The sequence below is a fragment of the Sorex araneus genome, chromosome 6, assembly GCF_027595985.1.
Source record: "Sorex araneus isolate mSorAra2 chromosome 6, mSorAra2.pri, whole genome shotgun sequence".
Classification (NCBI taxonomy): Eukaryota; Metazoa; Chordata; class Mammalia; order Eulipotyphla; family Soricidae; genus Sorex; species Sorex araneus.
Genome location: NC_073307.1, coordinates 150,309,934 through 150,324,386, shown reverse-complemented (window position 1 = coordinate 150,324,386; position 14,453 = coordinate 150,309,934). Strand labels below are relative to the sequence as shown.

Below are 14,453 nucleotides of genomic sequence, written 5' to 3'. Positions count from 1 at the left end.
GAAAGCATGCCAGGCTCTCCGAGAGGGATGGAGGAATCAAACCTGGGTCTGCCGCGTACAAGGCAAATGCCCTACCCTGTGCTATTGCTCCAGTCCTGAACTAAAAAAATAATTTTAAAATATTGCCTCATTCTTTAGTAAATAAAATTGTGATATTTATATAATCATAATTTATCTATATGTTTAATCTTTGACAAAAGTCTATGAAATTTTAGTTATTAAATTGTATGCTTTGAATCAAGTTTGGTTTTATCAATTAATTTCATACATAATATCATTTTGTAAGAGTATTGATAAATTTATTTAAAATTCTTTGTAATTTTTATGCAGTCAAAGTAATGCTCTCCCTTACCAATTTTGTCTAGTGTGTCTACTTGGATGCTCTCAGTAATATATATATATATAAAATCATTTTAATATTTTAATGTTTTTAGTATTCAAATGAACACAAGTTGAAAACCTGGTGATAAATTAAGGCATTTCCTTAATATTCTTGAAATTTTCTCCTACTTTATTTGGGAGGAAAATATCACCATAATGAAACACTAATTTCTCTATGATAGCATTTAAAATTTACTTTTCTTTCTTGAAGATTTAAATTAAATCAAATTATAATGAATACAAAATGTATCTTCTAGGCTTCTGTATTAGCTGTTCCTTTTTAACCCGTATGTATTTGTAGATGTCTGATATTTATACTTTTGTGCATACATTACTGCATTAGCATGTGCTCAGCCTTTGTAAGAGTAGCATTGTGTGACAAAGGACTAGTCAAGGGTTTTGAAAATTCATGTGTTGAAAAGTATGACACAAATTTAATTCAAACCCAAATATATAAGTACTAAAGAAACATTTTAAACAATGCAAGATACCAGCTTCTGTTGGCAGAAAAGCCCTTTTGGTCTGCTTTGAAGTGAAGACTATTTCAAGGTATATCACAGCTCAATACTACCAGGGGAACAGAATGCATCTGGTGGATCTGCAGTGACAGAAATGTAACCCTATCTATAGCACTGTCATCAGGTTGTTCATCAATTTGCTCGCTTGGGCACCAGTAACGTCTCCATTGTTAGACTTGTTACTGTTATAACTTATCGAATATGCTACAGGCTAGCTTGCCAGGATCTGCTGTAAGGACAGGAAACTCTTGATAGATTGCCAGGCTATCCAAGAGGGATGAAGGAATCGATCCTGGGACTGCCACGTGCTATTGTTCCAGTCTACTTTATCTATAGAACTGTGAAAAAACACATCTGCTCTAACCACTGTGAGAACTGACTATTTGCATCTTTCCCCCATTTCCCAGCCTATATAAATTTTGCTGTTTGCATAATAAACTGGGACAGCTTGACGGACCCCTGCTATTCTCGTCTGCTGGTTTATGGGTTAAGGAGGCAGCGCATAGGTCATGCTATTTTCCCCAGACCCCTCTCTTTACAGGAAGGCTAGATCAGCCTGGTCCTCAGGGTCTCTTCCTGAATGAGTGAGTGCACCGAACAGATGCCAGAAGAAGGAGACCCCAAAAGCCTCTGAAAAGTTGAACTGAATGTTCTGCTGCCACACACACTGTATAAGAACAGAAGTACTGAAGAAATACAATTTTACTCTGAAGCTAGATGGGGTACAAAAAGCTGAATATTCATAGCTTAGGATTGAGTGAAAGTTCTCCATTAATACTTTCCAGAATATAGACAGAAAATAGAAAACCATAAGATTTATCACAAGCTTACAGGATGGAAAAAAAATATTTTAAACTTAAATATTGCGTCCAACTGTTTTAGAATCCAAATTATGAGTTAATGAATAATACTTGAAATAATTTTTCTTCAAATATTTTTATTGTTCCTCTGGAAATATTTTTCAAATGAAGAAATGAATGAAAAAATATTGCTATCATATAATTAAATTTTAAATATGTAGAAAATTAAACTCAATATTAACATTTAAGGATATAGGCTGCTTTAATTTCACACTTGTCTAAGAGCAAAACATTCTATTTGAGACATTTTCATATTTTTATTTATAGACCTCAATAAGTAGATCGATCTAGTTTTTGTCAGAGGTTTGAGTATAGCTAGTTTTTGTTGCTTTATTTTTCAGCTGAGTTGATGAATAATTTATTCCATAATCTCCCCATGGCATTTTTCACTTCTTTATTCCTGAAAGTATAAATCAAAGGATTGAAGAAAGTTGGGAAGACAGTGTAAAATACTGACACCATTTTATCAAAGGGGAAAGAAGTTGGGCGCCGTACATACTCAAATATACAAGGCATAAAGAATAAGAGCACAACAGTGATGTGAGAGCCACAGGTGGAGAGCGCTTTCCTCTGTCCTTCAGGGCTGTGGTTTCTCAGAGAGAACAGGATGACCCCGTAGGACACAATCAACATGAAGAAGATCAGGGTGCAGAAGAATCCAGTGTTGGCCACCACCAAGAGGCCAAAGACAAAAGTGTCCGTGCAGGCAAGCTTCAGTAATGGGAACAAGTCACACATGAAATGATCAATGATATTGGGGCCACAGAAGGGAAGCTGGGAGGTAAAAGCAACTTGTATAGTGGAATGAAGAAATCCCCCTGACCAGGCTACTCCTACCAGAATACCACAGAGCCTTGCATTCATGATGGTAGAATAGTGCAAAGGCTTACAGATGGCCACATACCTGTCATAGGCCATGGCTGTGAGGACAATCACCTCTGCTCCAGCAAAGAAGTGTGAGGCAAAGATCTGGGTCAGACAGCCTCCAAAAGATATAGTTTTCTTCTCATAAAGACAGTCAATAGCCATCTTTGGGACAATGGCAGAGGAGATGCACATATCCAGGAAGGACAGGAAGGCCAAGAAGAAGTACATTGGGGAGCCCAGGAGTGCTGGACTGCTCAGGATGGTCACCACAATCAGCAAATTGCCACTAAGAGTGCTGATATAGATAGACAGAAATAGGACAAATTCTATTTTCTGGATATGTGGATTCTGTGAAAGTCCAAGGAGGATAAATTCAGTTACAACACTTTGGTTCAGCATGATTTCCCAGCAAATCTGCAGAGCTGCCACTGGGAGAATATAGGATCTGCAACTATAAGAATGAGAAACTTATTTTGGGCTCTTTAATTAACACACATCAAAAATTACCTTCATCTGTACCAAATATTTCTGTCATTAATGGAATATAAAGTTACAAATGTATTAAGGGTAGTAGTGAGATATCAGGCAGAAATACTCTATTCATAAGTAAATACTGAGTTTCTGCGTAGAACATAATCACACTTGATAATGTTGAAAATTACTTTTCTAAATGCTGATGGAGGAAAGTTGACATCGGTCACAGATCTGGAGCATTGTATGTCTAAAACAGAACAATAAACAACTTAGTAAATCATGGTGCTTTATAAAATATTTTTATAAAAACATTTATCTCAATGTTAGCTTTATTCTTCTTATAATGATTTGCTAGAGTAATTGTTCAGAGGACTTTGAGATCACCTAATCTAATTCCTATAAAAGAAGGATGAACATTAATTAGAAAATACACTCTGTTATGAAGACATAAATAAGGACATACATACATATGCGTGAAGATGACTCATGCATATATGAAAAAGTGCTCCTTGTCTCTTATAATCAAGGAAATTCAAATCAAAGCTGCAATTAGTCATCACTTCACAGTATTGAGATTGACATTGTCATACATCAGAAAGAATAGAAACAATCAGTACTGTGAGTAAAGAACCCTCACCCACTACTTCTGTTAATGTTGATAGTAGCACTGACTGCCTTATTTTTAAAAGAAACTAATGTCAGTTCCCATCAAGTGTCAACTGGATACATCTACTCAATGAAATGACACTTGCGTCAGAAAAGATGAAATAGTTTTTTGCACCAAAATGGATGGATCTGATTTGGCTATGCTAACTTTAAAAGAAAAATTGTAGGATATACTTATAGGTCTTATATGAATTATTAAAGCAAGTGAATCATCAAGGAAAGTAATTTAGCTTCCAGCTTTCAGGGAAAAGTATGCTGATTACAAAAGGGTAAGCTGAAGATAAGGAATACTTAAGGGTGTTACTGCACTGGGATGTAAGTGATGACAATGTTGACAATGATACCTATTAGGATTTGGAACACCTAAAATTAACATGACTGCAATCCAAACATGAACTTTTTAAAAGATTAAATTAAAAAAAACTAAAATTGATCAGTATGTCCTGCATTGAATTCCAAGACACAAAGGAGAGAATAGTGGACAAGGTAAGTGAAATAAAATATGTTTCATTAAGAATAAAACATTATGCTGGGAAATATAGCATTGGACTAAGGTGCTTACCTTGCATGTGGACAATCCTTATTCTGTTCCTAGCATTTGCATGTGGTCCCTTAAGCGCTGCCAAATTGATCTCTGAGCAATGAGCCATAAGTTAGCACTGAGCACTGCCTGGTGATCTCAAAAGCCCATAATTCCTTCTCCAAAGTGCTCATCCTTCTCCCCCTCCACCAGTGCTCATCATAGTTTTGATAAATACACTCATGACAATATTTGAAGAAACTAATCCAATAAAATAAACGAACTCTCCACAGACAACTGACCTATTAAATTGTAGTTCTTCTAAAACTATTAATTATAATGATAATTGTTCATTTTTCATATTAATTCTAGATTGCTTTATTGTTTTTTCACAGTCATGTGTTATTTAAGAAAACACTGAGCCTCTGATGTGCTTTACCACTTTTTTAACTAAATACTTTGAACAGTATGACTCATGAAAGGCATAGTATTTGGGGGCATACTAGTAAGCATAAAGAAAAAATTGTGAAATATTAATTTGAACACTATTTTGTAGTAGTGTCTACATGAAGAATGTGACATTGAAATTTGAATACTTTATAAAACCTTATAGACATAAATCTCATATTCATCACTTAAAATTCAGAGGAGATAGATATGAATATAATTTATTACTTTTATAAATTATACTTTTATAAATTAAATAAATTATACTCATATCTATCTACTTTCTCTGAATTTTAAGTGATGAAGAATATGAGATTTATGTTTATAATGTTTTATAAAGTATTCCAATTTCGATGTCACATTCTTCATGTAGACACTATTATAAAATGGTGTTCAAAAAGTATAATTTATATTATTATAAATTATACAATAATAAAATAAATTTTACAATAATATAAATTATAATTTATATTATAATAATATATTATGAAATTTACAATGAATGTTATCTTGGTCCAGACTTAACCCTTCTTTATATTCACTTTAATACAAATTTTAATTCTACATATGTAGAACATGGGGTTTGTCCTTTTAGCCTTGCCACAGGGAGCTTAGGTTTAGACACTCCTGAAACACTCCCATTCCTTTGTTTATCTGTAAACTCTTCTCTGCACCCTCCTTCCCAACCAGTTAATCACCTTTTCCTAATCAGATTCTGTTATCTTGTAAGATCAGATCCTTCTAAGGACTCTGAACTTGTACTGTAAGTTAGTGTCTTTTGCATAGTTTACCTTAAAGCAATGTCCTTTCTGTATGGACACAGGAAGACAATATTACGCTTTGTAAATTGGGAGTTGATTGACTCAGATAATATTTACTCCTGGGCATCTGCTTTCTCGACTCAGTTGCCCTTAGTTCCTAGCACCCCAAAGACAGGGTCCCGACGAGGGATGGAATGGACCCAGGGCAAGCTGTGAGCTACCCTGACATTGAAATGGGCCAGGCCAAAGCACCACAATACTCAACTATAAGTTGAGGGCATGATCATGGACAATGCTGTCATGATCCAAAAGTAAGGACGAGATTAGGATACTGCTGGGGTTAGGAAGACTAACCTGGCCTGAGGACTGTGCTCTGAATTATATAGTGAATGTCCTCAGGAAGAACCAAACTTTAAGGTTATATCTCTTACTGTTCTCATACAGAATGACATTGCTAGAAATATTAGAAGTAGATTTACTATAACTATTTCAGTAGATGACTAGCTCACACCCTGACACACCCTTGTTTGGACCCCCACTCTTGAGCAGATCTTCTTAGATGAGATTTCCTTAGATGAGATTTTGTTAATCTCCTCGAGAAATGGTTTTACCCTTCTTTGTTGATTTGTTAATGTCCAACCCACCTTTGTGTCACCACCCTATGTAATTTGCTATATAAACTAAGACTGTGGGGCACTGGGGGGCAGAAGAAGAAGACAGAGGAAGAAGACAGAAGACACAGAAGACACACGGGAAAACACAGAAGTGAAGGAGACAACACAGACAGAAGAAGACACAGAAGCAGAGACAGAAAGACAGACACAGAGAGACAGATAGAAGAGAGCACAGTGGCACACACATAAGCAGAGCACAAGGTGAAAGAAGTGAGAGTGAGCGGGGCAGAAAGGGGGATAGAGGAAGATCCAGAAAGAGATCCAGAACCGAGAGAGAAGCAGAGAGAGAGAACGAAATAAACTGATCAAGCAACCAATTTGGCCTTCTTCCTTCCTTTGCCTGCCTCATCATCGCCATCATCTCCCCCGGGGTGGGGAAGCGGTGTGAGATTCCCGAACGCGGGCAGCGGGAGAGATAGAGCCCCGCTGGTCCCTTTCTCTTTTGTGTGCTTACACATACATAATTCTATAAGAAGAAATATGTTGTTTCTATTTTTTAGAAGATTCTATGGGCATTCGTTTTTTAGTAAATATATTCTTTATTTCTGGGCTGAGGACCACTCAGAAATATTTCAATGCTTCTAGAGCCATGACGTCTACATTCTGGACATCTCTTGGGGCTATGATCTTGGAAAGTTTGTATTCCCACTATTCCCATGGCCCATAATTTCCTTTCAATCCATTTAGGCAACGAAAACAAAGTTAATAGAATAAATCTTCTTAAACTATTAAAATTTAGTTTTAACTCCTAAGTAAATACAACATTCAAAACTATGAAAATATTTCTGTAGCTTGTCCTTAAAACTATTTTTTGTTATATTCAAAGAATAGATGTTTAGGTGAATTTCTGTGCACTAATATCAGAATCCCAGTTTTATTGTTTCTTTCATTCTAAAAAAATAAATTATTTTATTACCTAGGCATTATTATCTATCCATTAATTATATTCCTAGTGAAGTTCCTTAAATAAGCTGTATTTTTCACTGCTACTGTCTGCATAATCCATAAAGGATTCATTTTTTTGTATACCTAGCTAAGCTTATTTCTTTATCTAAGTACCTAGCAATTTATGTTCTCTTCAGATTCAGATTATGACTTTTCTCTACTCAAAAAGTATATCTTATGGTTTATCTAAGTAATTGTTTCTCCATTATTAATATTAATGAAATTTGTAAAAATGCTTTTCTTTATTTCCCTCTTATCCTTTTGATCACCTTTACTTTCCGTTTTCATAATGATTTGGCTCAGTTTAGAGTGAAATTAAGACAAAATTAGCACTAAAGTAGAGGATGCCTCCTGCCATTTGAATATACCTGAGCAATTCTAAGAATGAATGTTTTTCTGATAAGAAATGTACTTAATGAAATTCAATGAACTTTTTCAGAGAAGTGAGGATTGGGTCACAATTGGCAATGCTCAAACTTTACTCCTGGTTGGGTTGGGGGGACCATATGTGGTGCCAGGGTTCAAATGGAGATAGCCATGTCTAAAGAAAGCACACTGACCATCTGAATGGTCACTATCTGAGTGTTACTATTTAAATGTTACTATCTTCCAACTGAATGGACATGTTTTAATTGCTCTATGACTTATACCATTCATTCAGTCAAGTGTTACCTGCGCAGTTTTATAATATTTTCATAGAAGTATTAAATGATTTGAAATTTTAACAGTTGAATTAAATGCTCCTACACTTATTACTCTTTATAGAGTCTTAGAGATCTTAAACAAAAGAGTGTGAATAAGTAACTCAAAGTTTGACAGTATTAAAGATAATAACTTAAGTACTAAAAGAGAGCTAAGGTAAATTGAGATCTATCATGCATTTTTACTAATTTATATTTAACTAGCAAATTAAAAACAGGAGAAAATATTGAATTTTTAAAGTAATAGATATTCTATTCCACTCAAAACTCAAAAATAACTGAATTCTAATATCTGATATTTGTTAAGTGCTTATTAAATTCCAACTCTTATTCAATCTAGATATATAATAAATATTTAAATACCATGAGTTTTTCCATAGTATAATTCCAATAAAATGTAAAAATCTATAGAGATATGTTATGTGGCTAATTAAAGAATCAGGAGAGATATGCTCTATGGCCAATTCTAGCATACACTATTAAATGAGAGATTAACCCAAGAATCTTAAAACGGGAATATAATATTGATACATCTTAATCTGACATCACAGTTTGAAATACTTCTCGAAAACAAGGAAATATAAATTATAGGTCTTACCTTGTGTCAGTTTCTTTAAAGTCCTAGTGATGGTAAGTAATATCCTATTCTCTGTGGAAAAATATCCATTCTTAAGCCCAACTCCAAGTCCTAATTCTACATCTAAGAGAAAGTGGAAGAACATCTTGGACTGATGAAGTCATGAATGTTTCCCAATTTTTGTCCAGGATAGTCTTCAACATGGTTTAAGTAGGGGAGAAATAAAAAATGTTCTCATTATTACCAGTTAGAATTTAAATAGGTTTCAGCGAGCCATCATGAACCTATAATTGCCTCACAGTTCTCCCCAGCACCCCCCTTTGGGATTTTCCCAGTATGATTTTCCAAAACTATAGACTTTGGTTTTCTTTCATCAAGTGTTTGTTATAATTCTGTCCCTTACTGATTAGGACTTAAATTTTTTTGTCTTGATATATTTTTTTTAACTGCTCTTAGGTTCTAGATCTTTCATTCCCATCAGGATTAAAGTACTTGATATACACTGATAGAATATAGTGTCTTTGTTGAATAAGGATGAAACTATTTTCATAATCTAAATAAATTATGGCATTATGGCTCAGCATCAATTTGAAAGAAAATATGAGAATTAGAGTATTAATATGTTCTTATTAAAAAGTATATTTATTCAATCAAAGAACGTGAATTAATCAAATTATAATTTGATTATTATTTCATTATTCTTAGTTCCTGGTCTTAGAAACCCAAACTTTAAAGCTAAGGTACAATTTCCATAGAAAATGTTCTTTTATCAGCTTTATTGGAAAAGAAGAACGTCAAGTTCACTTTAGTCTGATGGAATACATGATGTGATTGAAATGCAGGCCATACATAGTTCACTTTGTGACTTTAGAATATGGTCATACATAGTTGGTTCAGTCTCTCTATTTCTTCTCCACCAATTTTTGTTTATTCAACTCTCATGAGTGAATGTAGAGTTGAAATAAATACGAATAAAAGTAAGAAGCACTTTCATTTCTATGAAGTAAAAAATTGGGGGCAATAGGGGTGTTGAGTGGCCATCGTGTTAAGACACCCCTATTGCAAACCACAACACCCAATTGGAGAGAGAGAACAAAAGGGAATACCCTGCCACAGAGGCAGGGTGGGGTGGGGGAAGATGAGATTGGGGGGTAGGAGGGATGCTGGGTTTATTGGTGGTGGAGAATGAGCACTGGTAAAGGGATGGGTTCTGGAACATTGTATGAGGGAAACACAAGCACGAAAATGTATAAATCTGTAACTGTACCCTCATGGTGATTCACCTATTAAAAAATAAATAAATTTTTAAAAATTGGGGGCAAGTGTGATTTCCATTATTTGCAATTTCTCATGACTCAACACAGAACAGCCAACTGGTATGGGCACATTTTTTGAGGGGGAAATTTGACAAGTTTGTCTCAGTAGTAGGACTCAGGAAATTAATTCTGGACCTCTATTCTTACTAGACTACTATTTGTAATTAGAATTCCTCCTGTGCACATTAAACTTTAAGCTTATTTAAACATAAACTTATGCTGATTCCATTGTTCTATTAATAGTTTATCAGAAATCATTGCATTCCTGCCCCGTCATTTTTATTTATTTATTTACTTATTTATTTTTTTATTAGTGAATCACTGTGAGGTACAGTTACAGACTTAAAAACTTTCGTGTTTGAGTTTCAGTCATACAATTATCGAGTACCCATCCCTCCACCAGTGCCCGTTCTCCATCACCGATGATCCCAGTATCCCTCCCACCACCTCTACCCCATCTCCTCTGCCTCTTTGGCAGGGCATTCCCTTTTGTTCTCTTTCTCCTTTCGAGTGTTGTGGTTCACAATAGAGATACTGAGTGGCCATTGTGTTCGGTCATAATCTACTTTCAGCACTCATCTCCCAACCCAAGCGGATCCTCCAAACACCCTTTACTTGGCGTTCCCTTCTGCCTCCTCATTTTTAGCAGTATCATTTTCAACAATGTTTCAGAAAAATAATATTCAATAAAATTTGGATAAGAGAGAGATTAGAGTGGGTAGGGCATTTGTTGTGCATGCAACTGATCAGGGTTTTTTTTTCACCAACACTGAATACAGTCCCCTGAGCTACACCAGGTATGAGGCCTGAACAGAGAGCCAGGAGTAAGCACCAAAGGGAATGGCTCAAATCTCCCCAACAGAACAATTATTTTTATTTAAAAAATAATTAAAACATATAGAAATTCTCTCTGTGTGTCTCTCTGTCTCTGTCTCTGTCTGTCTGTCTGTCTGTCTGTCTGTCTGTCTGTCTCTCTCTCTCTCTCTCTCTCTCTCTCTTTCTCTCTCTCTTTCCTTCTTGGCAAAGAGAAGTACTGACAGGTTGTCACTTTACCTATTTTTAACACTCAATATTTGTCCAGAGTGATCATTTCCCACTATCATTTTCACAGGGGTCACTTCATAGAGGTGGCAGTGGGCAGTGGAGATGGTGTCGGGAAGGAAACTGGGAACATTGGTGCTGGGAAGTGTACAATGGTGAAAGGATGGGATTGGAACATTGCGTGACTGAAACCCAGTCATGAACGACTTTGTAACTGTGTATCTCACAGTGATTCAATAAAACACTTAAAAAAAAAAGAACAGAAAAATAGAAGTTGTAAGAACCAGAGGAATAGTACAAAGGGCAAGGGGCTTGCTTTGCACATGACTGGGCACCATTTTTTTGGTTTGTTTTTAGACTACAGCCAGCTGTGCTCAGGGTTTACTCCTAGCTCTGGACTCGGGGTTATTCCTGGTGGTGCTCTGTAGACCATACAAGATGCCAGAGTTTGGACATTTTTAAAAAGGTCTATTATTTTTTTTTATTGTAAGGCACTATATATTATACCCAGTGCATATTTTACCCATTATAATCTCCCAACTTCCCATTCGCCACAGTTTTTTCCCCATAATTACATACAGTCCCCCAACCACTACCAGGAATTGTCTTGAGCACAGGATAATTCGTGTGTCCCTAAATTTGCCCAAGTGACATTTAATTAATTTAATATTTGTTTAGATTTTATATCAATCTTAGTTTATTTTTAATCCTGAAGACATCACATAAATTCAGTGTCTTCTCCCAGAAAATAGTGAAAATTTTTTAACTTGAGAGTCAAATAATATTATTTTGGGTACAAAAATATATATGTCAAAAGAAATTATGACCTACTGCTATCTGTATGCTTTTTCAATAGCATCAACAGTCAGAAAGTGAGCTTGAAATTTGAAAACTGAAATTAGCAATTTTGTCTGTTCAGTATAGTTATTTTACATAATATGAGCTAATATCACCGTCATTGTCATCCCGTTGCTCATGTATTTGTTCGAGTGGGCACCAGTAACGTCTCTCATTGAGAAACTTATTGTGACTGTTTTTGGCATATCCAATACGCGCGGGTAGCTTGCCAGGCTCTGCCATGCAGGCTTCATACTCTCGGTAGCTTGCCGGGGTCTCCAGAGGGGCGGAAGAATCGAACACGGGTCGGCCGCGTGAAAGGCGAACGCCCAACTGCTGTGCTATGGCTCCAGCCCATGAGCTAATATGCAAATTTATATTCATTTTATAGCACTATTAACTTTCACAGGGGACCATATTGTAGACCCAGTACCACCCATTAATTGCAATTGCTTTAATATTTGCTCCATACACAATTATGAAATGAAAATCATTCTCATTCTTCTTCTTGAAGATTCTATGATCTTTCCATAATTGATGCCCATATCATTTAAAGTGCTAGGAATACCCCAGAGATGTTTAGGCTTCCTTGTGCTCATGTTTTCATATTTCTGATAATTATATACCTTAGAAAATTTCCTTCACCATATCCCTAAAACCCACAATTGACTTCCTATCTGTTTGGGAAACAATAAATGCTCTAATTAGCATTTATCATTATCCAAATAATATAATTCTTTTGGAATTCCAATTTAAACCTTTAGGTCATCACTGTCATCACTCTCACCCCATTGCTCATTGATTTGCTCAAGTGGGCACCAGTAATGTCTCCATCATGAGACTTGTTACTGTTTTTTGGCATATCGAATATGCCACGGGTAGCTTGCCAGGCTCTGCCATGAAGATGAGATACTCTCGCTAGCTTGCCGGGCTCTCCGAGAAAACGGAAGACATCAAACCTAGGTCGGCTGCATATAGGGCAAATGCCCTGTCTGCTGTGCAATATATATATGTGCATATATATATATATATATGTAAATGTATTGTCTAGATACCAGTCTTGAATTCAGATATTTATACTTTAATTCATTGCTTTTAGTTTTAATCTTTAGTCTAGTGTCTTACGTATAGTATTTATCTGATATTTATTAAATAAATAGAAAAATTATATTACCGAGGCAATTATGCATAGTTTTCTTTTCCATCTGGGGATCCAAAATTAGGACCTGCTATTAACTGATTGATGGCTTATATATTGTATCTTGGACAACCATTATCATGGACTTGGTCTTCAGGACTGAGATATCAAAGATGTTAATAATTAGTATTAATATTAATGTCATGATATTAGTTATTATAATTGATATAATGATAATGATTAATATTAATATTAAACTTTAGGTGCATATTATTTTCAAAATTATATGAAAAATTGGAATTGCTGAATTTTACTAGATTTTCAAATACACCCCTAGATAGGCAGATCTAGCTGGAATCTAGAGTGTTAGCATCCAAATATTTTGTCTTTGAATTAATCCCCTAGAACTTCTCCTGAAGGAAGGGCTTTACATCTATTCCTTATTTATGATAATGTTCACCACACTTATGTGTAATCACTACCCCCAACCCTTCCTGACTTTTCTATAATTAATGCTGTGAGACTTGAATAAATGGCCACTGATTACCAACCAGCCCAATGTCCCTATTCCCTTCTTCCTTTGACTGTTGCCATTGACTACCCAGGGCACAGGGGGACAGTGATTAGGCCCCAATGCACCCAGGGGACCCTAGGTCACCTAGGACAGGCTGGTGACCACCCACCATGCAGTAACAGAGATGTGTGTGTGCATTTGTGTGTGCATGTGCACAGGTGTGCTTTGTTGTGTGTGTGTGTGTGTGTGTGTGTGTGTGTGTGTGTGAGAGAGAGAGAGAGAGAGAGAGCGAGCAAGCGAGTGAGAGGATGAGGGGAGAGGGAGGGACAGAGGGAGAAGGAAGTACCAGTGACCAGTGTTTTTCCAAATGATCTCAGCCTGCAGTTCTCTGCGCACGTAAATGTGGGCACTCCACACAAAAAAGTTAATATGGGTGTTGCCTTGAGCTCTTAACTGTCCTTCCATATTCTTACCATGACCTTTCCATTTTCCCATGACTTCTCCTGCCCTAGGAGAATCTACCCCTGTTTGGGTGGGGCCTCTGTATCTCCATCTGGATGGGCCTGACTTGCTGCACCTCCAAAATGGTCAGGATTTGCATCTCAAAGGAATGAGGTCTCCATGCCTTTCAGCTACTTTCTGAGGTGAGCTTTTCTCTTAAGTTTAATTATCTCCCAAAATTCATCACCAGGGCTTCCCCATCTATTGTCTGCAACATTCCTTACCCCTAGAGATATCACCCCCTTAAAAGTTTAAGAAATAATTAGGTTAAGGCTCATCTTTAGTCTTTAAGTAATATTTAGTCTTCATGCTGACAAAAGGACACAGACCCTGCCTCTATAAGGTAAATTGGTTCAGAGTTGTCAATCTAAAAAAAAAAAAAATCAGATGCTTTAGATAACTATTTAAAGTATTAGGCCTTGGAGGAGGAAATCTTTATCTGCCCCAAGGAAGGCAGAGTGTTTAAGGAATATAAAAGGAAAGGCATTAGCATAAACTTATGTTTCTTTCCTGCAGAGTATTCTGGCTTTATAAACATTTTCTCTGAATGGGGTTTAAGTCCCAACATTGGACAAGAATTCAGGGTCCAATTAACTTGGTATCCTTTTGACTATGGGGCCAAAAATTTAATGATTCAGCTGGAATCAGGTAGACACTCTGTCCCTGCTTTCACTTAGTGGTCACATTTCCAGGGATTTGACCTGAGCTGAAGTGT

General features: G+C 36.1%; 1 protein-coding gene across 1 annotated transcript; it reads right to left on the bottom strand.

The window, feature by feature from the left end:
• Nucleotides 1–2,089: 2,089 nt before the first annotated feature.
• On the bottom strand, nucleotides 2,090–3,025 carry LOC129405981 (olfactory receptor 4C15-like). Its single transcript, XM_055143706.1, has one exon. The coding sequence runs from the start codon at nucleotides 3,023–3,025 to the stop codon at nucleotides 2,090–2,092; it is 936 nt and encodes a 311-aa protein (XP_054999681.1).
• Between the last annotated feature and the right edge of the window lie 11,428 nt (nucleotides 3,026–14,453).

What these genes read in the sequence shown, in the direction of transcription:
- LOC129405981 (XM_055143706.1), bottom strand. Translation starts at nt 3,025, where the DNA reads ATGCTGAACCAAAGTGTTGTAACTGAATTTATCCTCCTTGGACTTTCA.